The sequence below is a fragment of the Podarcis muralis genome, chromosome 2 (assembly GCF_964188315.1).
Source record: "Podarcis muralis chromosome 2, rPodMur119.hap1.1, whole genome shotgun sequence".
Classification (NCBI taxonomy): Eukaryota; Metazoa; Chordata; class Lepidosauria; order Squamata; family Lacertidae; genus Podarcis; species Podarcis muralis.
This window is the reverse complement of record NC_135656.1, coordinates 71,602,694-71,627,240: the sequence shown is the minus strand read 5'-3', so window position 1 is coordinate 71,627,240 and position 24,547 is coordinate 71,602,694. Positions and strand designations below refer to the sequence as shown.

General features: G+C 44.8%; 1 protein-coding gene and 1 long non-coding RNA gene across 6 annotated transcripts in view; one reads left to right on the top strand and one right to left on the bottom strand.

Annotated features, from left to right (window-relative positions):
• The window catches only part of LOC144326991 (uncharacterized), a 62,354-nt gene that overhangs the window by 21,894 nt on the left and 15,913 nt on the right, over positions 1–24,547 (bottom strand). The window lies entirely within an intron of this gene.
• The window catches only part of CACNA2D2 (calcium voltage-gated channel auxiliary subunit alpha2delta 2), a 537,538-nt gene that overhangs the window by 505,535 nt on the left and 7,456 nt on the right, over positions 1–24,547 (top strand). For 4 of the 5 annotated variants that reach the window (XM_077924744.1, XM_077924743.1, XM_077924742.1 and 1 more), the window contains 14 exons: positions 4,282–4,379; positions 8,348–8,438; positions 9,389–9,451; positions 11,296–11,399; positions 12,059–12,157; positions 12,974–13,068; positions 14,459–14,506; positions 15,014–15,085; positions 16,187–16,339; positions 17,498–17,550; positions 17,904–17,959; positions 19,363–19,486; positions 20,684–20,793; positions 23,401–23,489. In XM_077924744.1, the coding sequence (XP_077780870.1) occupies positions 4,282–4,379; positions 8,348–8,438; positions 9,389–9,451; positions 11,296–11,399; positions 12,059–12,157; positions 12,974–13,068; positions 14,459–14,506; positions 15,014–15,085; positions 16,187–16,339; positions 17,498–17,550; positions 17,904–17,959; positions 19,363–19,486; positions 20,684–20,793; positions 23,401–23,489 (1,255 nt within the window). The remainder of the gene's footprint in view (positions 1–4,281; positions 4,380–8,347; positions 8,439–9,388; positions 9,452–11,295; positions 11,400–12,058; positions 12,158–12,973; positions 13,069–14,458; positions 14,507–15,013; positions 15,086–16,186; positions 16,340–17,497; positions 17,551–17,903; positions 17,960–19,362; positions 19,487–20,683; positions 20,794–23,400; positions 23,490–24,547) is intronic. The other variant, XR_013391944.1, reaches the window with a different exon arrangement.

Sequence of the window (24,547 nt, the reverse complement as noted above, 5' to 3'; positions counted from 1 at the left end):
TGGGGGTTGGTGGTAGTGGCTCCCTCTGGCTTGCTTCCCAAAGCCCATGGACCAGGAACCACCCCTTTACTCTTTTGCTCCAGGTTGCCCAACTCTTTAGAGTGAGCTTTTCCACCGGTATATCCTGGCTCTCAGCCATCTTCTCCCGTTCTCCCAAGGGGCCCCAAGCTGTACTCACAAGCTTCCCTGGCACTCCCTTCCGTGGAGAAACGATTTCTCAGCTGCCTTTCAGCTCCCAGCTGCTTCTGTGCTCCAGCTCTGTGTTCCAGCAGCTCTCTCAGCAGCTTCTTTGGCTCTTAGACGCACTGTAAGCAGCCTCCGACATCCGGCCAGCTCCCGTTTCTCAGATCCCAGCTTCAAAGCCTTCCTGAAGCTGTTTTACGACTGTTTTACGAGCGTTGGCTGACCTCCATAACCTGTGCATAACACGATTTATTGGCGCGACCCCCGCTAATTGATTTATTGGTCCACAATTAGCTCTTTATGGCAGATCCGGCAGGTCCGGCACGCCTCCTCTGCGTGCCTCTGCTCTTTCGTCCAGTCACGCCAGTAGCAGAGTTGAAGCACAGCGATGTAAAACAGCCTTACGTCCTTACTTAGCTTCCAGACAAACACACAGAGGCAGGTTTGTCTATTTACAGTTCTTTATTGGAACGTTTCAGCCATCACTGCTGGCAGCCATTGCAAAGGCATGCCTCTCTCTCTCAGAGCACAGAGAGAACTGAACTCGACTCCTCCCAGCTCCTCCCAGCTTCGAAAACTGACGTCAGAATTGAGGCATCATGGGAAGAACTTAACCTATGAAGTTCCAAACCCAACAAATACATCCCCTTCTACAGTCTAGAGTTAGCCCCTATCAATCTATATGAAGGATGTACTTTCCTATCCAAAGCATGGCTGTCCACCTTGTTCTCTTTTTGCTGTGGGTGAAGAGTGGTTCTCTGTTACTGTCCAGAGAACGTCTGTGCACTATGGAATATTGATTTGTTCCACAAATGAAACAGGTCCTCAGGGTTTTCTCTTGTGCATTCCTTCTCCACTCACTACTATCGTGCCCCCCATTTCCTTGAAGCGTGAAGCTTCATGGGAGAAGCAGCATTCAAATTCAGTAACATTCAAAAATGAAGCCAAATGGCACACCAGAAATTTTGTCCAGGTGAGTATCGTTATTCCTCTCTTGCAAAAGGACGATAACAAAGGGAGTCCCACGTGCAAAGTTACAGTTCAATTCATGCAAGAAACTGAGCCATCTTGCCTCAAAGCTCATTGCCTCCTAAGCACAGCCCTTCATACTCCAGTCACCAAGTGCTTAATCTGCCGCTTTTCCCCTTTGCGTTATGGTCCTGCTCACTTTACCAGTGCTCCTGGGTGCACAGTTGAATCAGAAGGCATTGCCTATGTGTTTGCATGTCTGTGTATACATCAACACATGGTGAATGCAATTTGGACAGTTGTTGCTGCTAGTCTGTCTGCCTACTGGATTACAGTGTGCTCCACTTATATTCTTCCTGCTTTGTTCAATAAGCCTGGGAAAGGATGAGGAGAAAGGACACTTTCTAAAGGAAACACAGAGTTCCCAGTCCCATGTCTGCCTCATAAGACTCATGCAAGGTTGAGGTGCATATCTGCATATAAAAAGTAGTGGTGGGCTTGATCCTTCCCGACAACTACTCTCGCCTGCCTCCTAAGACCACTGAAAGGAGAGAGATTTGGCGACTGGGTGTGGATAGGTGTGGTGGATAGAGGGAGCAGATGAAGGAGTAAACATCTCCTCTTCCTTTTGATACTCTTTTGTAAATGCCCAGCGTTCGCATTATTATTAACAACTGCTAACACATGTTTGGGAAAACTTGGATGCGCCGTGCTAACTTGTAGTTCTTTCCATCCTCAGTCCATTGCTCTTTAGGGTTAGAGTCAGAAATAATTATTTGTGGTGAAACAGTTAAAGCCAATGTAGGAAGCAGTAAATGTACTGTAGGGAAAGCATACAAAGAAGGAACCTCAGAATGATTGTTCAAAATGAGCATAGCAAGTTGATTGGCTGGACTAGTCTCAATGAAAAAGCTTTAGGCCTGCATAAAGTGGCACATTATATAAGTGACTTGCGCTGTGTATACATCTTTCATTTGTAGACAGCCATGGCTCATCCTTGTATCTTTCTATTTTGTTTATTTGGGGATGCACTTGCTCCTTAGGGAGAACCTAACACAAGCGAGTTAAGGATAGGGATGGGAGATATTCAATTCAGTTCACATTTAAAGGCAAACCTACCTAATTTTGCAGTGCAGTTCTCCAGCCAAGTAATTTGTGCAAAAAGGTACGTATTAGAGAAAAAGTGTGTCCATAAATACATAGATTAGTGAAAATATCACAAAATGCATTCTATTCTGGGAAACTGCTTTGCAAAAATGTAGGCAAAATTGCATACAAAAATATATATGTATTAGAAATTTGCACTAAAATGCTGATAAATTTTCATTGGCACTTGGGGGGCGGGATCTCAAACAGATGTGGAAATGTGGAGACCCGAACTCAAGATTTGAAAAATGAGAAACTGAAATTGACACATTCGCCCATCTCTAGTCAGAGTTAGTTTCATTTAGGAGGCAGGAATATTATTCTCAAAGACATAAAAAAAGTCATGCTTCTTTGACTACAGTGTTGTATCATTCATAATGCCTGTATCCCAGAAACCTAAATTGCATTAGCTTGTAATGGAAGCCAGTGTGGTATGAATACAATCAGACATCATTATCCAGTATTGTGGCTTCATAGGGAGCTATGTGCTTTACAGCCAGAGGGCTTCATCTTCCATCTAGACTCTTATGTAGCCCTTGACCTTAAAAAGGTTGCCCACCACTGCTCTAGAGAGAGCTGCTACTACTGGAAATGCCACTAGGATTAATAGAGGCATTAGTTGTATCACCTTTGAATCCTAAGTTTCCCACTGTGGGATCTCATTACATACATGAAGGAGTCATATTTATTTAGCTGTGTTTAAAAAGAGACCAAAGAAACCAGAGTTAAATGAAGCTGTGACCAAATGTGGATAAAATGATGGATAAGAACAAAACCTATTGCTAGAACTGCACAGGTGAAACTGCAGTCCCCCATACGCGTTTTCCAAAGCTGTATATAAAACTATAACCATCCTGATTACCAAAGTTTCCATTTTTGTCAAACAGTACCTGTTTATAAACAGAAGCTTTTTTTTTCTTACGAGAGCTGTAAAGCTTCTGTAGAGGCCATATTGAAAATCAGAATAAAGGACAGTTCTGGAACTTCACAATAATAGATGAGCTTGAAGGAAAGAAGGCCTTCTTTTGCCACAGTCTTTCTAAACCTAAAGGAGTTCAAGCGAGTATCATGGTTAATTAAGCTACCTTCCCTACAGCAACCTTCTCCAACCTGATACCCTCCAAAGGTTTTAGACTACAACTCCCAACAGCCCCAGCCAGCATGGAGGGCACCGGGTTGGGGAATTAAAGGAATTTAATTAAACAACTGAATTCTTAGAATAGCAGCACAATTGCTACACAAATCCAGAAGAGAAGCAGTCACAGTATTCATAGAGTTCTTCTTGTTTCAGATGGTGATGGGTGGCATCAGTCAATAACAGGAATGAGTGAATGCCACAGATTTTTATATGGTCATTAAATTCCCCAGACTGCCTACTATTCCTTCATAGATCAGCCCCACATTATTTAATAGTCTTCTAATATTCTTGAGAGGCACTATAATAGCAGTGTGGGAAACCCAAATGCCACCTTTATTGAGCACAGTGCCATCTAATTTATCTGTAAGCCACTTGGGAGGAAAGGCAGGAGATAAATAATTATTACAATCTGTATCCACTTGTGTTCCAAATTGAGCCCAAGTCATACAGAACAGCGTATGAGTATCTTCGATATGAAGATCTGTTTTTAAGATATTTTGGGTTTTTACACGTATCCTTTTCCACACTTACTTCCTCCTCCTCACATCCCCACGTTTAAATGCATTTGTACAAATAGATTTCAAGTGCACACAAGTACTGATGTCTCACACAGCCTTGCTCATGGACAGGACAAATATCTTTACAGGAATCCCCCACCACTCCTATCTCAAACATGTATGCAGACAGTATTGAAAGTGTTCTCTTAGGCACAACAGCAACATGACTGGGTAACAGCCTCACCTACGTTGCACACAAAGTCATGATTATAGCAGTTCTGAGAGGAAGAAAACTGACAGTAACTTTTTCATCCTTCCAAACGACAAATCTTTTCATCGTAATCCCAGAGAATATTGCAAAGACCTCAGCCAGTCGGATAACAACACTGAATTCCTGGAAAACTTTATCGCCCTCATGGAAAAGGTGACGCCTGACTCCAAGCAATGTAAGTACCCCCGGGGCATGCAGTGGAGACTCAGCCTTCTCTCAAGAAGCACTCAGCACTGTTTGGGTGAGAGAACCAAGGAAAAACCCAAAGCAAAAGAGTGCTTCTGCTTTAAAAGATATACATTTAAATGTTGTTGTTTTTTAAAAATGGAGCAAAGTTTATGTTTGCCAAAAAAATAAAAATTATTTGGATCAAGAGTGGGGGGACATTTGGCTCTCCAGATGTTGCTGAACCACAACTCCCATCAGCCCTAGCAAGAATGGCCAATGTCCAGGGAACATGGGAGCAGTAATTCAGCAACACCTGGAGGGGCAAAGTTTTCCCACACCTGATTTAGATAGAGTCCACCCTATGAAGAAAGAACTGGGGTGGGTTACTATTCTCTGGCGAAGGTTGTAGTATCAGTTCTCTGGTGTCATGAAAGGAGGATGCAAATGATGAATGAAACCCGTAAGTTCACAATGAAATACTGGGCATATCCACTTGGAAGCAAACTCCATTGAATTCTATGGGGCTTATTCCCAGGAAAGGGTGTCTCAGATTGCAAGCACAGTCACTGAGTAATGCAGTTTGTCAAGCATAAATGTGACCATCAGCAGGTACTCTAGTTGTGATCTGGTTTGAACCAGGTCATATTCCATATAAGGCTGGTGCTCTCTGATTCTAATGTTAGTAGCAGACATTTCACAAAAGTACCTCATGTATAAAACCGGTCTGTTCCTGAGACAAATCCCCAACCAAGGCAGACAAATCCATTTCCAGGGATAGCATAAAAACAGTGAGATTGCATTGCAAGAAAACAGCTGCTATTAAACATCAGTTAAATTTTCTAGTGATAACGCAATTCAGCACTGAAAATAAGGTAAGAAGCCTATGGACTATCACTCCCCTCTGTGTATGAATTTATTTATTTTTAAGTCTTTCACCTAAAGTATCCTTAGTTTGGTGACAACAACCTCTAGAAGTCCCCTTCCAATCCTGCCTATAATTGAAATGCCACATTTAAGTTTTTGTTTCTTTGCTGTACGCAGAGTGACTGAGAAATAGAAGCAGTCTCAAAGTCCATGCCCACATGGCAGAGAACTATGTGGCTTAGCTGGCAGACATCTGTGGCAATCGCATGAAACAAAAGAGGGCCAGGAAAGGCTCAGAGTCTTTTCCCATAGGGCAATGCACAGAGCAAACAACTGGGAAGGAAATGTGCCCTGCATAATAGCAGCGCTAAGAGATGCTCTAGGATGGAGTGGAGGATGGGAAAACTGTTGCCCCGCAGATGTTTGTTGGACTTCAACTCCCATCAGCCTCAGAAATGCTCAAGGATTATGGGAGCTGTAATTTGAAGGACCCGCAGGTTCCCCATCATACATTACCTAGACTTTCCCTGCCAGTGGTGCCCACCTCTATTAAGTCAAGTAAATGGGGACACAGACCTACCATGTGGTGGCAGCAGTAATGTGGAGAATTATGCCAGAGGCTGCCTGTCCTACCAGGACAACTTAGGTAAGAGAGTTCTAACTTGAGAGACCTCAGCAGAGCTGGAGCAGCCAAGGTGCAACAGGTTACCAGCAGAGTTGGTAGGACTTCCAGGATTGAGAGGAGTCATTGACAACATTGCAAAACTAGCATAACACTAGCAAGTACTGGGATGCACTAGTAGAGCTGGTCATGTACTCTAAGGTTTATTACTTTTGTGAACATACCGTATTTTTCGCACGATTGGACGCACCGGACCATAGGACGCACCTAGTTTTCAGGGGGGGAAATCAAGGAAAAAATATGATTTCCCCCTCACCGCAGCTCTGGGAGCAGTGGACAGGCTGCACGCAGCCTGTGCGCTACTCCCAAGACCTTCTCCCTGCTTTTGCGGGAGGTGGCGGAATTCCCCCACCTCCCGCAAAAGCCCACAGGAGCCCCGCGTGACTCCTGTGGGACCCTTCTCCCTCTTTGGGGAAAAGCCCCCAAGAGCCGCTCGCTCTTTAAAGGGTGCGCGGCTCTTGCAGGCTTTTCTGCGAGGTGGGGGAATTCCCCCACCTCCTAGAAAAGCCAGCAGAAGCCACGGAGCCTCTTTAAAGAGCGTGCAGCTTTTGCCTGCTTTTGCGGGAGGTGGGGAAATTCCCCCATCTCCCGCAAAAGCCCGCAGGAGGGAGAAGGGACTGACTTGGCCAGTCAGTCCCTTCTCCCTCCTTGGGGAAAAGCCCCCAAGAGCTGCGCGCTCTTTAAAGGGTGCGCGGCTCTTGCAGGCTTTTCTGCGAGGTGGGGGAATTCCCCCACCTCCTAGAAAAGCCAGCAAAGCCGTGCAGCCCCTTTAAAGAGCGCACGGCTTTTGCCTGCTTTCGCGGGAGGTGGGAAAATTCCCCCACCTCCTGCAAAAGCCCGCAGGAGGGAGAAGGGACTGACTCGGCCAGTCAGTCCCGTCTCCCTCCTTGGGGAAAAGCCCCCAAGAGCCACTCGCTCTTTAAAGGGTGCGCGGCTCTTGCAGGCTTTTCTGCGAGGTGGGGGAATTCCCCCACCTCCTAGAAAAGCCAGCAGAAGCCACGGAGCCTCTTTAAAGAGCGCGCAGCTTTTGCCTGCTTTTGCGGAAGGTGGGGGAATTCCCCCATCTCCCGCAAAAGCCCACAGGAGGGTTGGAGAGTAGCGGGAAGGCGTCGCGCGCCTTCCTGCTGCCCCCCATCCTCTGGGGCTGACGATGGGGGAAGCGCTGCTTTTCCCCCCGCCAGCCTCAAAGCCGGGTTGGAGAGTAGCGGGTAGGCATCGCGCGCCTTCCTGCTGCCCCCCATCCTCTGGGGCTGGCGATGGGGGAAGCGCTGCTTCCCCCCCCCCCCCCAGCCTCAAAGCCAGGTTGGAGAGTAGCGGGAAGGCATCGCGCGCCTTCCTGCTGCCCCCCATCCTCTGGGGCTGGCGATGGGGGAAGCGCTGCTCCCCCCCCCGCCAGCCTCAAAGTCGGGTTGGAGAGTAGCGGGAAGGCATCGCGCGCCTTCCTGCTGCCCCCCATCCTCTGGGGCTGGCGATGGGGGAAGCGCTGCTCCCCCCCCCCGCCAGCCTCAAAGCCGGGTTGGAGAGTAGCGGGAAGGCATCGTGCGCCTTCCTGCTGCCCCCCATCCTCTGGGGCTGGCGATGGGGGAAGCGCTGCTCCCCCCCCCCACCAGCCTCAAAGCCGGGTTGGAGAGTAGCGGGAAGGCATCGCGCGCCTTCCTGCTGCCCCCCATCCTCTGGGGCTGGCGATGGGGGAAGCGCTGCTCCCCCCCCCCCCAGCCTCAAAGCCAGGTTGGAGAGTAGCGGGAAGGCATCGCGCGCCTTCCTGCTGCCCCCCATCCTCTGGGGCTGGCTATGGGGGAAGCGCTGCTCCCCCCCCCCGCCAGCCTCAAAGCCAGGTTGGAGAGTAGCGGGAAGGCATCGCGCGCCTTCCTGCTGCCCCCCATCCTCTGGGGCTGGCGATGGGGGAAGCGCTGCTCCCCCCCCCCCCGCCAGCCTCAAAGAGCAGACTCTCCTGGCTTCAGCGGAAGCAACGGGAAGCCTCCGGAGCGCAGGCTTCGGAGGCTTTGCCTTGCTATCACTGAAGCCAGGGAGCCTGCATTCGCTCCATAGGACGCACACACATTTCCCCTTCATTTTTGGAGGGGAAAAAGTGCGTCCTATAGAGCGAAAAATACGGTATATAACTTAATATACATAGCCAACTAATCAAGTTATAAGGACCGCACAGCAACCTCTGCAGGGCATTCTAACCAGTGAGCATTGAAAGGGTCCAGTGCACACCTTGGAGTATCCTTGTTTTCCGATGCAGTTTAAGTTGCTGCTGAAAAAAGTGAAAAGGTGGCTATGCAAGGAGAGAGGGAAAAGGCAAGCAAGAGTAGAAGGCAAAGAGGATTCTTCACCATCATACTTTAAAATGGAGTGGAGCCCTCCTCGGGATATTCAATAAGCAAGACTCTGGATTGGAAACATTTCTCTCTTTCTCTTTCAAGGTGATAACTTCCTCCTTCACAACCTCATCCTGGACACAGGAATCACCCAACAGCTGGTGGAAAGAGTGTGGAAGGACCAAGACCTTAACACGTAAATACAATTTAATTTCATTGCTCTTTCAGACACTGGGAGCATTTTGGTGCCCCAACAAGAGTATTTTCCAGCTGGGAAGAAAGTAGATATATGGCAGTGTTCACCCTGAAACTCTCTTCTGAGAAGCTAGCAGGCCTATACAATTGGTCAGTTCTGGAGAAGGGAGAAAAGGAAACCCAACTAATATATAACTCTACACGATACAGACCTAGTAATCTTAGATTTCTGAAAATAGGATTAGCTTTAAGAACAAGCTTAAAGTGGACTTAAGTCTTCCTGCGTTAAGAGGGCTAGGTGAGGTTTTAAATGGGAAAAGCCTCAGCTGAAAGATTCAGCTTTCCATTCAGTATAAAACCAGTGAAAACTAGCTTAGTTTATCAAAGCTAGAGGGTAAATTTAAAACCAGTTAAAGTTGAAGACAAGTTAAAATTTTATCCAAGCTAAACTGCAAGTCACAACTTAAAACTACATGGTAACTTGCCCATTTAGAGGTTCTTTCAGTTCAGTATAAAATCAGGTAAAAGTTTTTCATTTTCAAAAGTTTGTCCACTCCCATTCCCAGGGGGCAATACTAACCTAAATGCACACATACCCTTTTATTATTTATTAATTTTCTATACCGCCCTTCACCTGGAGATCTCAGGGAGGTTCACAACATAAACATACAATATGATTGGTGCTTTTTTCTGGGGGTACTCAAGGGTATGGACACTTTTTTTTCTTCAAATATAACAACTTCATGGTGAGTACCGGCACCATATTTTCTTGTAAAAATGCACTGAAGATAATACAAAATGAAAACACAGGGAGGAAAACACAAACCATACCTACCACAGTTATAATAATCAACACATAGGCTAAAGGTGCAGTGCAAAGACAAATTGGTGAGAAGCCGAACTTTGGCATATTGCTTGAGGTTGTAACTTTCTATCTCTGCCTTTCTATAGGTATAGCCTCTTAGCTGTGTTTGTTGCCACAGATGGTGGTATCACCCGCGTCTTCCCTAACAAGTAAGTGACAAGTGTTTGTCGTATCATCTGTAGCTGAAGAGAATGTGTTTAACATTTACTGGCCCCAATCTACCATAATCTAGAGTTAGTAATGATTAAGGATACACTCCTAACCACATCTACTCAGAAGTAAGTCCTGTTGACTGAAGTGAAGCTTACTCCCAGGTAACTACAGTTACATTGCAGCCCAAGTCCCAGTGAAACTAATGCAACAATTTAATTACTTCCTTAAGGGTGCAAATGTTCATGTGTTGTCATATCTATATGAAACATGTTTTATGCATTTTCATCCCTGTCAAGCTACACTGAAAAACATATTTTAGAAGTATTTTATGTACATTTTATTGCACTTGTCCTCTTAAACATTTCTAACATCCGAATTGATTTGATTTTGATATGATTGATTATACAGTATTTCTATGTCATTTTTAATTCAACTGAATCCCAAGGCAGCCTTCAAATAATAACAAAACATCACAAATACAGCATAAATCATACCGAATAATGAACAAATTTACAGTGAAACAGTTATAATCTATAAAACACTGTTAACAAATCAAGAAACTAAAAAATAAGCTAAACATCACAATTAAAGCAAAAGTCATAGGATTAACAAATCAATGCAGCACTTATAATCCATAAAACACTATTAACAACATTAACAAAATAGCAACCAAAAGATGAACTAAGCGCTGTGAAGTTCATGCACGCAGACACTCCACACCCTCTGTTCATCTTATTAAAATACACAAGCGCATAATGCCCATGGCAGCAACTCCCTTCTGAAGGTTCCTTGGGCTGAAGGTGGAGCCACACAGGTAAAACCAGCCCCCCCCCCCCCCGGCAAACAGAGTCTCTCTCCCCTCATAGTTCTTCCTCTGGAAACAGCTCCCTTATGAAGGCTCCTTGGGCTGGAGGGTTAAGGGAAAAGCCATAACTGTTGGCATTGTTAGGTTTCCAAAAATTACTGTTGAGGTAGACAGAATACTAATGGTACCACATTACTTTGGGCATCCAGCAAATCCATTCCTTGATATGTTCTTTTAAGGTGTTGAATGACCTTCTTTTTAGCACAAGGAGCAAAAGGTAATGTCAAAGTGTACCCACTAACAACTTTGCAGCCTGTGTCACTGAAGGACACATCTGGTTAATAAGACCCTCACAACACTTTTCCTGACGACAAAATAGATTTGTATTCCCAACTACCTCCTTCAGGGGAAAATTATTAGTAGCAATTTACTGGGTTCAGGTGCCCTTGATGCTCAAAGGAATGTAGGCTGCCAACTATTAAGTTTTAATCATTCTGTGACCCTTGTGGTTTTAGAGGTTTCTGAAAGCGTGTAATTATCTTTAAAGGCTGACAGTAGACAATGAATTGTGCCCATGTAACTTGTGATTCACTAAACCAAATGCAGCTTGAAAGGGGCCTGGTAGACTTCCTGATCCTCTGTTTGCCTGGCGCTGCAAAAAGGGTGGGTTTGCCAAGCACTTGTCTCTGTGCAAAATGAAAACTGTACCACAGCCACAGTAAATAGCTGGTAGTCTTAATAAAAGAACATTTATGGCTCAATACCGTCCTATATGTCAGAGGTGAAATATATTATTTGTTTACATATGATGATCCATCTCTACAATTCTGTGTATATGTATGTATAATGAACATTTGGACTTTCTCAGCTATCACCTCCCTGTCTCTAAGACTGGTTGTGGAAGTATAAATGTTCATAGTACATATTATTGATGGGTTTTTTAAAAAGGCCAATATTTTATTTGCGGCTATATGGAAAATGAAATCTCTGCCAAAAGCTTGTGACATTCTGTGGGGCTGGTTGATTTTATTAAAGAGCTGCTGAAGACTGGGAAGAAGACCGGGAGCCCTTCAACGCCAGTTTCTATCGGAGAAGCCTGGATAACAAAGGCCACATCTTTAAGACCCCTTACAGGGATTGTAAGTATGCCCTACACAGTGCTCCAAGTGGGTGGGACTGGTTTGCCCTGCCCTCAGCTTTGATAGCCTTTATAAGCATGGAACTACAGGAATTGGCACCAGACATCTGGCTGCAGGGTGTGAGGCAATAAATTCTGCTTAAAGGCTTACTACAAGGACAGTGATAGTAATATGTAGTATTTACATAGTCTTGATCAAGCCACGGTTCCTGAAGCTCTGTAATAAATGACAGGCAAAGAACCCCATCATGCCTCCAAGTCCGTAATTTATAGCTTCTGAGCTGAGGTTTCTTGCACCATAAGGGACCTGCCGCTTTGCATTCACAAACTCCACTGAGGACAAGGGATAATGTAATAAAGCGGTTCACTGCTTGCTGCATATGCTGTGGCTACCATTTCATATTATATGCAGTGGGTAATTGCTTAAGCAGAAAAGTGTTTTCGTCATAGATTACTAATTAGAATGTTAATAAAATAAAAAAGTAAGGCACAGCCTTTCATTTTGTCACCACAAGGAAGCAGGGAGAGGGCACTGGCAGGAAGTCAGCCCTGCATGGAACCATAAAGCATTGCCACCCAAGCCAGAGTGCTTTGCAGCAGTTGTGCTGCCTGTGCCATCCACAGACTGGCAGGTCCTTTTTCTTCTTCTTCCCCCTATAGTCAACTACCGAGGGCTGGAACTGGAAAACAACACAGTTGGGATCCTTGTCAGCACAGCAGTTGAGCTCAACTTTGGTGAGAGGCACCTGAAACCAGCAGGTAAGAATGATGGGGCATTTGCCTGCATCTTTGTCTCTGGAATGTCTCTCCTGTCTTCAGGCATTCTGGTCTACATCATTTGCAGCTGTGAAGCCTTCCACAGCCTCTCTGGCAGTCTACATAAATACCAGCTCATTGTCTTCAGTCAGGCTGCAAAAACGCTTGGATTTCTCTGGTCTGTTGGGTTGACAAACCTCTCCACTGGGCTGAAGGCTCATGTGGCCTTTGTGTAATCCTTCATGCTGTCACAGTTGCTGTGTAGACGTTAGCAGCTACCGTATTTTTCACTCTATAAGACGCACCTAGTTTTTGGAGGAAAACAAGAAAAGAAATATTCTGAATCTCAGAAGCCAGAACAGCAAGAGGGATCGCTGCTCAGTGAAAGCAGCAATCCCTCTTGCTGTTCTGGCTTCTGTGATAGCTGCGCAGCCTGCATTCGCTCCCTAAGACGCACACACATTTCCCCTTACTTTTTAGGAGGGAAAAAGTAAGTCTTATAGAGCAAAAAATACGGTAAGTAGTTTTTGTTTTTCAGTTCTGAATGAAGCTGGTTTTGGGGGAAATGCATCAAAATGCAGTACTTAATAAAAAACAACAGGACAACTGAGTTAGATGCACACCATTCATTTAAAGCACATGGCTTCCGCCAAATAATCCTGGGAACTGTAGCTCTGTGGGAGGTAAACTACAGTTCCTATGGTTCTTTAGGGGGAGGCATGGGCTTTAAATGTGTGGTGTCTATGCAGCCCACGTGTTTAGACAAAAAGAAGACGACATTTTTCTAACCTAAATATCTCTTTTGTTTTCCCTTTCCAGTGGTTGGAGTGAAACTTGACCTGGAGGCATGGGCAGAAAAATTTAAAGTCCTTGCAAGTAACCGAACAGAAAGGGATCAGCTGGGGACACGAAGAGTAGGTGGTGAAAAATACCCTCCTGGAAAAGGATCTGGGATTTTGCATTTTGTAGATAACATGGTTGGAGCTGAGGAGCACTTGCAAGTCCACTTTGCATCCCCAGTGCTGTTCTAACACTGCAGCAGAGCAGTCACCCTCGCCACTGACATGCCAGGTTCCCTCTGGCAACAGTGAATGAACCCCAAGAGGCAGTGCTTTTTTTCTTTTAAAAAAATGTTTAGGGGTACTCTCATTTTGACTCAAGAAAATCACCATTTTATAGTTAAAATCAGGAAAAATAAATACAGTTAATGGACAAAAGAACAAAGATGCACAAAATATTTAGGGGTATGCATTCCCCTGCATCCCCCCCAGAAAAAAAGCACTGCCCAGAGGTTATATATCTATATCTATATCTATATCTATATCTATATCTATATCTATATCTATATCTATATCTATATCTATGTATCTGTCTTACTGTTCCCGAAAGAGGTGGTTTATCATCCTACTTCATAGCACTTCTTTGCCCCTCCAGTTCATTTTGAGGATCCTGCATGCTTAAAACATTAAGATGCTAAAATTAGAGACACTTTAATATATCTGGAGAAGATATTCCATAAAGAAGGGCCCACCAATAAAACAAAGACATTTCTGGTAACTATCAGCCTAGTTTCTAAAAGGTGAGCCTCCCAAAAGTGGCGTATGGGAGGAAGTCACAGCAAGGTTCTTATGAGAAATGGTGGTCTGTCAGATCTACTGACCTAAAGTCATCTAGAGCTTTGTAGGACAAAGACAAGATAGCACACTGAATTGTGCCTGAAAACAAGTGAAGACCACCAAGGTCTAGTCCAAGCAGTGAATCCCGTTGCCAGTCCATGTTAGTGTTTTTTCTGCTGCTGCTGCTGCTGCTTCTTGTTGGCACGTTTCACTTCTATTCCTTAGAACGATTTTTAAACCACTTTTAAGACGACTTTTTTACTAGTTACATTTTCTCCCACTATGGAACAATCCATGCGCTGTTATTACTGTTCTCAGCAGGAGTGGCTTCAATCCTGCAAAACTGGTCTGGCACCCTTCTTCCCCGCCCTCCTCCCCTGCCCTGTGTTTAACCTTGGATGGACAGAAGCAGATCTGTGAGAATCGATTATTACACTCCATTTTACTCCGACTGGACAGTCATCATAATTCCCCACGTACAGCACACTGCAGCAATCTAAACATTACCAGAGTATAGATAAATGTTGCCAAAGCTGTCTCTATTCTCATTTCCTCACAGTTCCCTTCTGACTGTAGAACCTGTTCCTCTTGTCATTAGGAAGGGTGTGGATGTGGGATTTAAGTAATTCAGTTTTGAGATGTGTTTCAAATTCTCTTGGTGTCACTGCCTTTCTTCTTTCATTTCCAGTGTGACCCCTCCACAGGCTGCGAGATGGACTGTGAGGCTAATTACAAGGTAAACATGGAGGAAACAGATGGAAAATAACTGGGCCTTTTTGCTGATTGTTACATAGCGACTCTTACTGCTTATTGTAGTGTATCCTTAGCTGCTTCCTAAACTAGAAAACTGTCAGAAATCCTGATGTGGGGTGAAGCAGTCGCCTTGGGTGGCATAAGCCAAAGAGTCAACACCCTCATGGGCACCACCTCCAGTGGATAAATTGTGCCATCAGTGCCATCAGTTTGACAAGATCTTGCCTCAGATGGCAAAACAGGGGGACTGCCCTGTGCACGTGTGTGTGTATACACATACCAAGCTTTGTTTCCACCACCTTTATTCCCTTGCTCTTAGACTACCCTGATCCTTAAACACATGCAAGCACCATAAATGTTTATAGAATGACAAGGAATGCTCAGTTACGGCTGCCTTTGCTCATTATAGAGACAATCAGGCATGTAGACTAATGTTTAAACCAGAATTTAGAATCCATTGCAAAACACAAAGTATTGTTCAATCTTTCAGGACCTCCTTTGTGTTCTCATCGATGATGGGGGTTTTCTGGTACTTTCCAACCAGGAGGATTACTGGTTCCAGGTAAGCTGTGCTTTTTCTATAGCAGGGGTAGAGAACCTCCAGTCCACAGGCCAAATTAGGCCCAACAAGGGTAACAATTCAGCTCATCGTTTCCCCCAAATCACACCTACTTGTCACACACCCAATGTCATATGCAACGTAAGGTGTGGGGCAGATAGAAATGCATATATGAACAATGTAGAGCTTGGCAAGCAAGGCTTGTTGTCAGCCCCTAGGTAAAGGAATGCTTGCTAACAAGCCCACTGAAATCAGTTGCACTACAGAATTCCTTGCTGGGGGTACCATAGGGCAGCCAATCCCTGGGATTTGCTATAAGCACTGATCAGCTCATATTCCTTTGTATCACTAGCTTGAATGCAAGTGGCTCAAAGCAAACCCACAAAGGGGAGTAATTACTTTGGGTCCTCTAACATCATTATGATATCAGACAATTGACACATGGAGGACCCCAGTTGCCAACAGGCATGTTCAGAAGCTTCCTACATGTTTAGCAGAGTTTATACATTGCTCCCATTTCTATTGGACTGGTAGCATTACTGCTAATGCTCACAAGTATTTTTGCAGCACCCAACCAATGCCATACACATTATCGAAATGCCAGCCAATACTTTTTTTACATTTAATCCAGATTTCAATGGCTAATAGCCACAATGGCTATGTTCTACCTCCATTTAAAAAGAAAAAGAAAGAAAACCAAATAGAAGTGGGCATTGTCCTTCCCAAGGAAAGCATAAATTTCCATTTCTCCCATTGTCAAGCATGGTGACTTGGTATAAACACATACACATATAGAGATACACGGTGGGAAAGACAGTGGAGGTGAGGGAGGAATGATTAAGAGGAAGGACAAAAAACCACAAGGCTGAGATGCATTCCATCAAGCTCTGCCCACTGGTTTGGAGAGCAATACTAACAAATACAGTGATGGGGGGCGGGGAGGAATGCATGGAAGCTGAAGCACCAAATTTGCACACAGAAAAATCTGATCATTACCCATCTGCAATAAAAGGTCCCTGTCTGGAAGCACCAATGGCTGGAAAATGCATAATCAGCTGGATACAGCTTAAACAAATTATTTCATCCTTTTTTTCCCTTTTCCAGGTAGGGAAGTTCTTCAGTGAGGTCGACGCTCACTTGATGTCTGCTCTCTACAACAACTCGTTCTTCACACGGAAAGAATCCTACGACTTCCAGTCAGTCTGCGCTCCAGAACCTCCGAGCAATACGGGAGGCGCTCCGCGTGGGGTGTACGTGGTGAGTGGGGGCTCCCGTGCCGTGAAGACTTACCTGAAGGTTTCAGCATTGTGCATACAAGTGGGGATTTGCTTTACAGGTGGAATTATGTAAGCACAGTAGCCACAGTATACTTAAGGCAAAGAGAAGAATTGTCAGCTGTATCAATGCAGTGTTTAGGAAGGATGAGGATTGTTGAATTTATAGATTAGGTGAACATTACTGTTTGTGATACATTGGTGTATAAACAAGAATTTTGTGTGAGTACTGAAATATGGCTGATACCAGGAATTCCAAAGAGATTTTGCAGGCCACTGCTAAGGAAAGAAAATAGGGCTGAAATTTGGGAGGTATTTTATATATATAAAATTGTAGCCTACATTGTAATTGGTGGTGGCTTGAATATTCTCCACACCTGGTGGGTGAACTGGAGAGTGAGTAGCTTTGGCATATTAGAGCCATCACATCAAGTGGTCTTTCAAGCAGCTTCCCACACGGTAGCTCAAAGGTAAGAAGTGGCCTTGGTCTGTCAGTGATGCAGAGCGTGCATAATCCAAACAATGTCTACCTGCTATCTAGCAACACTTTGCCCTTCTTTTTCCCATACGTTTTGTACAGTTGCATCAGAGTGCAGATGGAGTTGTTTTAAATTGGTAATTCGTCACCATTTCTTCTTGTAAAGTCTTTTCATTTTCTTCTATTTATGGGCCACAAGAGAGGTCTGATAGTTTACTAACCACAATGAGTCACTGAGATGTTTCCAAGCCCCTGATCTTTGTCTAGTACTAGTGAAATCAGTGCTAGTTATCTCAAAAATTGTATTATGAGAATAGTGATGCCAGGCAAGGCCATCTAATCACAAATTTTGCATGCCTGGGTGTGCTTGCAGTGCTCATGAGTAGGGCTGCTCTGGCTCTTTGTGAACCTTGTCTTCTCTGCACCATGAACCAATGGGTCCCTCTGTAGAATTATTTGCGTATTCTCTATCAGTGGCAAAGCACCATTAGATGCAGATAAATGTGGTCAAAAGGTTGGGTTTTTCAAAACATGACAGAATCCTGCCTCTGGGCTTCGTGTTTGATCCTTAGCATGTGAAAAGCTGCTACAGCACATTGAGCTTGAGCTAACAGTGGTATTTTTCTGTTAACAACCACATTTCCCTTATCCCTTTATGTCCAGCCAACAATGGCAGATTTCCTGAACCTGGCCTGGTGGACCTCAGCAGCTGCATGGTAAGCCTTTCTTTTGCCCTTTACTGGATAAGCTCTTACAGCAGGATAGGAATGTCACACATTGGGCCACTCTGCACTGCACATAACAGTGAGAGAACACACATCAAGAAGTATCTGGTAGAATAGTTCTAGGGTTGTCAACATTTCAACAAGTTCTGCAAAGATCTAAGGCAAAACCCATTTAGGTGGTCTGTAGAATGGTTGCAAAACTATTACAAATATCTGTACTTTCCCACTGTACTTCGATTTGTTTTTCCCCATGACAGAAATTGATGCCATCTTAGCCTGAGCTGGATTATCGAACATAATTTTCATTATTTGACTTTTCTTTTCTTTTCTTTTTCTTCTATAAGGTCTCTGTTTCAGCAATTCTTGTATGGACTAACCTACAATAGCTGGTTTCAAACAGGTAAGCTCCCTACTGCATGCATCTGGAAGCAAGTTTTCCTCACATTTAAAAAGTTTTTGTGTGATTGGGGGGGGGTGTGTTGCAACAGGTGTGTAAGTGTAAACATTACATGAATGCAAAAACTTGGGTCATGTGATATGGCTTAATTTCTAAACAAGAGGTAATGGAGTTGATCTTCTCTGAAAACCATACTTGGGTCCTGTTACATGGGAGCTTTTTCCATGTCCATAGATGTGCAGAGAATAATTGATTTGTGTGTTTTTAGAAAGGAGGAGACAATGGCATTCTGCCCACGTGTAATGGCACGCTTTTCTAAATAAGTGCTGTGCAATTCCTATTGTGATGAAAACAGCAAGGTCAAAAACTGTAGCCCTACCAAGTCAAAATGTCACCAGCCACCACTGCGCAGGTGCCATACCTATAATTTACACACAGGTTAAAAAACCCCTCCCCAGGTGCTGCTATTCCCATGGAAATTGGTGGGAACTGCATTTAGGATTTTTTTTTAATCAGCTGACATGTCTGCAAGCCCTATAATTAACATAATGTGTGGTTAAAGCCCTTAGACACAACATTAAAGGAGAAAGCCACTTCCGGCCTGCCCAGGAGGTGGGGTTGCGGGCTTCACGCCCACCCCCCACGTGAGCGGTGGCTGGTTTCAGCCCCCGCGAGAGCAGGGGAATCCCGGCCGTGACCTGCCCTATTTAGGGCCGACGCAGAGGGGGCTCGGCCTCTTTTCGCCAGCTAGCCCTCACGTTTTCCCTCCCTCCCTTTAGGTAGGCTTTAGGTAGGTCTCTGACTTTGCTATGGACTTCGGTCTGTCGCCGCAAGGGGCATGGTAGGAATTTTTCCCAATTGGCAATTTCAGCCATTTGGTTTTTCGCCTACCTCGTAGCAACTCGTCACAACTTTTCGGCATTGGCGGTAGGCATTGGTAAGAAGGGGTTAAGAGGATGTGGGGGGGGGAGGAACGCCATCACCTCCCCCCAGTGAGAGAAGGGTGGTCCGTTAAAGGATTCCGGGGGGCGTGGCCCTTTCCGAAGCCTATGGAGGTGAGGGCCAAAGGCACGCCCCAGAGCGGTGACCCGGGGGAGCTCCTAGTCGACGTGCCTCGGCGGGAGACTCCCCCGATATAGTGTTAACCCTTCCCCGTGTCTCCAGCAAGTGGGCTGGAGCCGGATAGTCGTTAGGACCAATGCCTAAGCCAATGCCTCTCATTCCTGAATTCAATAAAGTTGTGGCCTAATTCGCCCATTTAACCTTAAACTATGGTGTCTCATGTCTTTATTTATCCTGGTGGGGGGCGGGAACTCGCCACGCAACAGCTAATTTAGATGATTCAGGAAGGATAAATGTTTGCCACTTCCATTATTTCCAACTGTATGTATTGTGTGTCCGAACAGAGGATGTCGCAGCTGACAGCATGGAATCCAAGGAGACCAGCTGCATCATGAAGCAGACCCAATACTATTTTAGCACAGTTGACTACACCTACAACACCATCATTGACTGTGGAAATTGCTCCAGGTCAGTGGGAGATGTCCCTGCTATAAACATTCATACTAGCTGATCAAAACTGTTGGTCCCTAGAAGGTGGTAATCCCTTCTGGCTCAGGTCTCTTTTAAAGTAGGGTTAAAATTGATCACCAGAATTAGCAGTATCGAAACTAGTAAGGGCAGTGAGTGGTATTTGGCTAAGATACAAGAGATCCTGGTGGAATTATGCAGATAGATTGCTTTCCGGGAACAGGCAATATTGGTCTGAATTGCGGGGTGGGTGTATCTACACTACAGATTGATATCATTTTTATACAGTTTTCACTATCATGGTGCTAAAAAAATAAAATCCTAGGAGTTGAAGTTTGGCAAAGGTGGACAGATTCCTAGCTGCCCTGCTCAAAGAATTCCAGTTATCTGGTTGCCCTAGGCAGACAGAATGAATACTAAGCCAATTAGAATATTAAACCAAACAAAACATTGTGTCAAATGCATTATTTTAAAAGCAAAAGTAGATGCCACAGGAGGCTTGGGGGCAATCAGGAGCAGGACCATGACAGGCCAATGTGAGGAGTTTTTACCCTCATATACACACAAACCACCATTCTGATGAAAATCACCCCATTCCAAAAGTGTTGTTTACATTGTGAGGGAAGCTCCGGCTGACAGCAACTGGAAATAGGAGCTGGGGTTGGGGGGCGTTCATCAGGACTGCAGTGGGGGAGGAAAAGGTTAAATCCTTTCCCTACAGTCTTGGTCTCTCCCCTACCCTGTGGTGACTAATTGTTTAAATAAAATAAGCAGTCACATTAGGTGTGAGAACACATTTAAAATAAGCTGTATTTTGGACCTAAATGCATATCATAGATAATGCCTAGATAAAGAAGCAAGCATAATCATGACCAAAAGTAAATTGTGTATTCCTTTGTTATTAGTCATGTTTTAGTTATTAGTGGGTGGGGCCTGATCCTTCTTCCACTGCCAGCTGCATGCATTTAGAAAGGTAAAAAGTGGCAAATTGCACACACATACAGCTCTTATCTGATGCAGTTTGCATATATTTTGTATTTGGGCATGTGTAGTTTTGCCATAAGGCCAACTGTAACTTTAGCCTTTATTTTATGAGCTGAATTGTTGTAATAATCTGCAGTAAATAGAAATAGTACTAAATCAGCATGATAGCAGCACTTCCTCCTTTCCCCACGCCCTTTTCTTTTTCTTCCCTAGGCTATTCCATGCACAAAGGCTTGCTCGCACCAACCTTCTGTTTGTTGTAGCAGAAAAGCCAATATGCAGCCAGTGTGAGTCCACCAAGCTTCTCCAAGCGGAGATAAAGGGTATCCTTTGCTTCTCAGCTCTGCTGCATGATGCGGTATCAGGTTCAACATAATGGGCCCAACCACATTGGAACCCTTCCCTCCCCTTCTCCCCCCGCCTCGGCATTGCAGTGTTGTTTTTGTTGAGAGTGGAATTGCTGCTCTGTTTCTACATGCCAATGAATATTGGACTGTATTCATTGCGCAATTCCATGGCCCATGGCAACGTTTAGAGTGGGAGGTGCATGAAAAGTGGGTGGTGCTTTTCAGGTCACATGGGCTGTTCCAGGGCACGCCTCCACCTCCCCATTATCAGTTGGCATGCACATATGAAAATACTTACCTGTGCTAAGTCTTAATGCAAGCGGTGGGGTGTGAAGTCCCTTTGGGTGATAGGTAGCTGATAGTTTCTTTCCCCCCGAACTGAGATACCTACACACCTTTGTACATGCATGTTTTGCTTCATAACCTTCCTTCCAGGAGAGCTAGAAACTTCTTTTTAAAACGTGTGGCCCTTTTATAGGCATGGTTCCTGGTGCAATCTGTTTATCAAACTGGCTGAGCTCTGGCTGATCAGCACAGGGCAAGGTGGAGTCGAAAAACACTCTACAGTGGTACCTCGGGTTACAGACACTTCAGGTTACAGACTCCGCTAACCCAGAAATAGTACCTCGGGTTAAGAACTTTGCTTCAGGATGAGAACAGAAATCGTGCTCCGGCGGCACAGCAGCAGCGGGAGGCCCCATTAGCTAAAGTGGTACCTCAGGTTAAGAACAGTTTCAGGTTAAGAACGGACCTCCAGAATGAATTAAGTTCTTAACCCGAGGTACCACTGTAATGTAAAAATTTGAAGCTTTATTAATCAGAATATAGCAGTTAGTGCTCTTAACCCCGCAATATGCTCAAATTATGAATAAAGTCACCTAACATGCGTTCATACTTACAAATGCACAACCTGGGTGGCTGGTTCAAGTGTAGTGTGTTGATGAGAGACCAGTGCCTCTGGGTCTCCGCATGCCTGCCTCAAGAGTCTGCTGTGAATCTCCGACTTGCTTTAGTTTTGGGGTGTTTTTTATACCTCAAAGGTCACCGCACATTTTCACTACACTAGACTGTCACATGGACAGAGAGACCATAAAACCATAAACCATGTTGCCACTGGCAGAACCAATAGAAAAGTTATACTTCCTTCTTATCTGGCAAATAGGCCCTTGGCTCTCTCCAGGGTGGCTGATATTACATTGCAGGGTGTTGTATATTGCCTGTTAGCGAGGCCCAGACTTGCTTTGGCTGCTGTTATGTTATGGCGATTACTCACTCCAGTTGCTTCTCACTCCCACAGCACTCTCTCTTCCTTCCCTGTAACAAGGAAATCACTCTCACACATTCACACTCTAGGTTCCATTGGATTTATGGCTTAATTATACTCAAATAGCAGAAAGACCAGAAAAAGTCACAATAGCATTAGGCCTTATAAGCCAGGTTGGTTACATAAGAAACTTTAAAGTAAATATTTGGAAGCTCTCTCTTGCATAATACTAGAACCTGGGGCTAGCCAACAAAGCAGAATGCTGGAGGATTCAGGACAGACAAAATAAAGTATTTCTTCACACAGTTAAACAATTGAATTTGCTACTACAAGATGATGTAGCCATCGATTTGGATGGCTTTAAAAGGAGACTAGACAAATTCATGGAAAATATCAACGGCTATCAATTATTATGGCTGTATATGGTCTCCGGTATCAGATCTGGTCTGCCTCTGATAATCAATTGCTGGGGAACATGAGTGGGGAGAGTTCTGCTGCACTCATGCCCTACTTGTGGGGTTACCAAAGGCATCTGATTAGCTACTGTGAGAACAGAATGCTGGACAAAATGTGCCTTTGGCCTGATCCAGCAGGCTCTTCTAATGTACTGTCTACACATGGTTGCCTATTTTCCTTTCATGCCTACCAGTAGGTAGGGATCCTTGTGGGATTCTGTTCATGTGAATGTAATTTGAAAATGAGAGTTAACACATGGTATATTTCTGATGAAGCATTTATAGACATGTAACAAAAAGCAGTGGATACGAATAAGCCATTGCCCTCTCCCTGTGAAAAATTTCATGACAGACATTGGCCACATCCACACTGCTGGTTTCTCCCATTACTGTAATGTTCTGTTTACTTGTAAATCCACACAATGCAGTCATGAGCCCCCAGTGTTTCCATGATTGGTGCCTCTTCAGTCCACCTCCCCCCCCCCCAATGTTTTGCAATGGTTTTCCTGTTTCTTGCACTATAGCTCTACAAATATTCTGTGCTTTTGCTTGTTGGGTGGAAACATGGCCAGATTATAACGGTGCAAATGGAGCAATTGCTGTGACACTCAGATATTATTTGATACTTTGAAGTTGGGTCACCAGACATCATTGGTCAATCCCCATCAGGCCCAAGGGGAAGGGGGAAGCTCAGGACCTGGCCACCCCTGTGAAAGGTCCTTGGTCTGATCCAGCAGGGCAGTTCTTGTGGTTGCTAGTCTCCATAATCAAGGGCTCCTTTCTTTGACCCCACTCCTCCCGCTCTTCCATATCACTACAAGTGTATTTATTGCCTTGTGCTATATTTTCTTTGACACTGCAAAGCTCCACCGGGAGATCCCAATCAGTGTGAACTAGTAGACAAGCCACGGTATCGAAAAGGTCCCCACATCTGTTTTGACTACAATGCAACGGTAAGTAGGAGGACACAAGGAGTGCATGGATATATCTAAAGTGGCTTTGCTCCGCTAGGAGGATAGCCTGGAATTTGAGAAACCCAAGGCTGAAGCTGTAGGCTAGAGCTTTCCTTGTCAAACCATTCTACTGATATGAAGGGCCATATCAGGGCTGTATGTAGGGGAGGGCTATAGTTCAGAGGGAGAACACTTATTTACATATAGGTTTGAGGTTTGATACCTGGCATGTCCAAGTAGAGCTGGAGGAAATTCCTGTTTGAAATCCTGGAGAGCTACAACCAGTCATTGTAGGCAATGCTGAGTCAGATGGACCAACGGTCTGACTTTGTATAAGGCAACTTCCTATGTCCCTAAGGGATTGTCAGAGTACTGCTCGCAATAGGAAGCTGGAGTACCAGGCCACTAGTCCATCTACTCATCCCCTAGCCTGCTAATTCAATTGGCATATTTACTGTGGGGTAACATTCCTCGCCAAATTTGTCCCAGTGTAACAAGGTGCACTGCAAAGGGTAGAGATCAGGAACAAGCAGCCCTACACTGTCCAAAAAAATTAGGGGGCAGAGAAGGCCAAGCATGGCGTGGCTTCAGTGGCCAGGTCCTTCTCCTCTGTTCACTTGCCACGGAGGGGAAGGAGGGCTGAAGGAGCCCCTCACTGGAGGAGCCACCAGCCGTTGAAGCTACACTACTGCTGCATTTAGCTGTACTCCCCAGCTCCTTCCGACAGCCTGATGTTGCATGTGTGATGATGGGACATTGCGCATGTGTGATGTGACGCACGCAGTGTTGCCCTTCAAATCACTTTCACAAGATGCACCTCTGGGAGGATGAGTATCTCTTTAATAAGGGCACTCCTTTTCTAATGGCAAAACCACTCTATTTGGGAGGTGGCACTCTTTTTGCCAACTATTCCTTAGAGCTGATCTGGAAGTCTTTCTAATCTCACTGGGCTCTATCTTAAAAAAAAAAGAGATAATTTTCCTTTCCCATGTTTATAGGAACTGTGAGAATATGTAAAGAGTAATGGACCTAGGATGGGAGATCGAAGTGTTTACTGA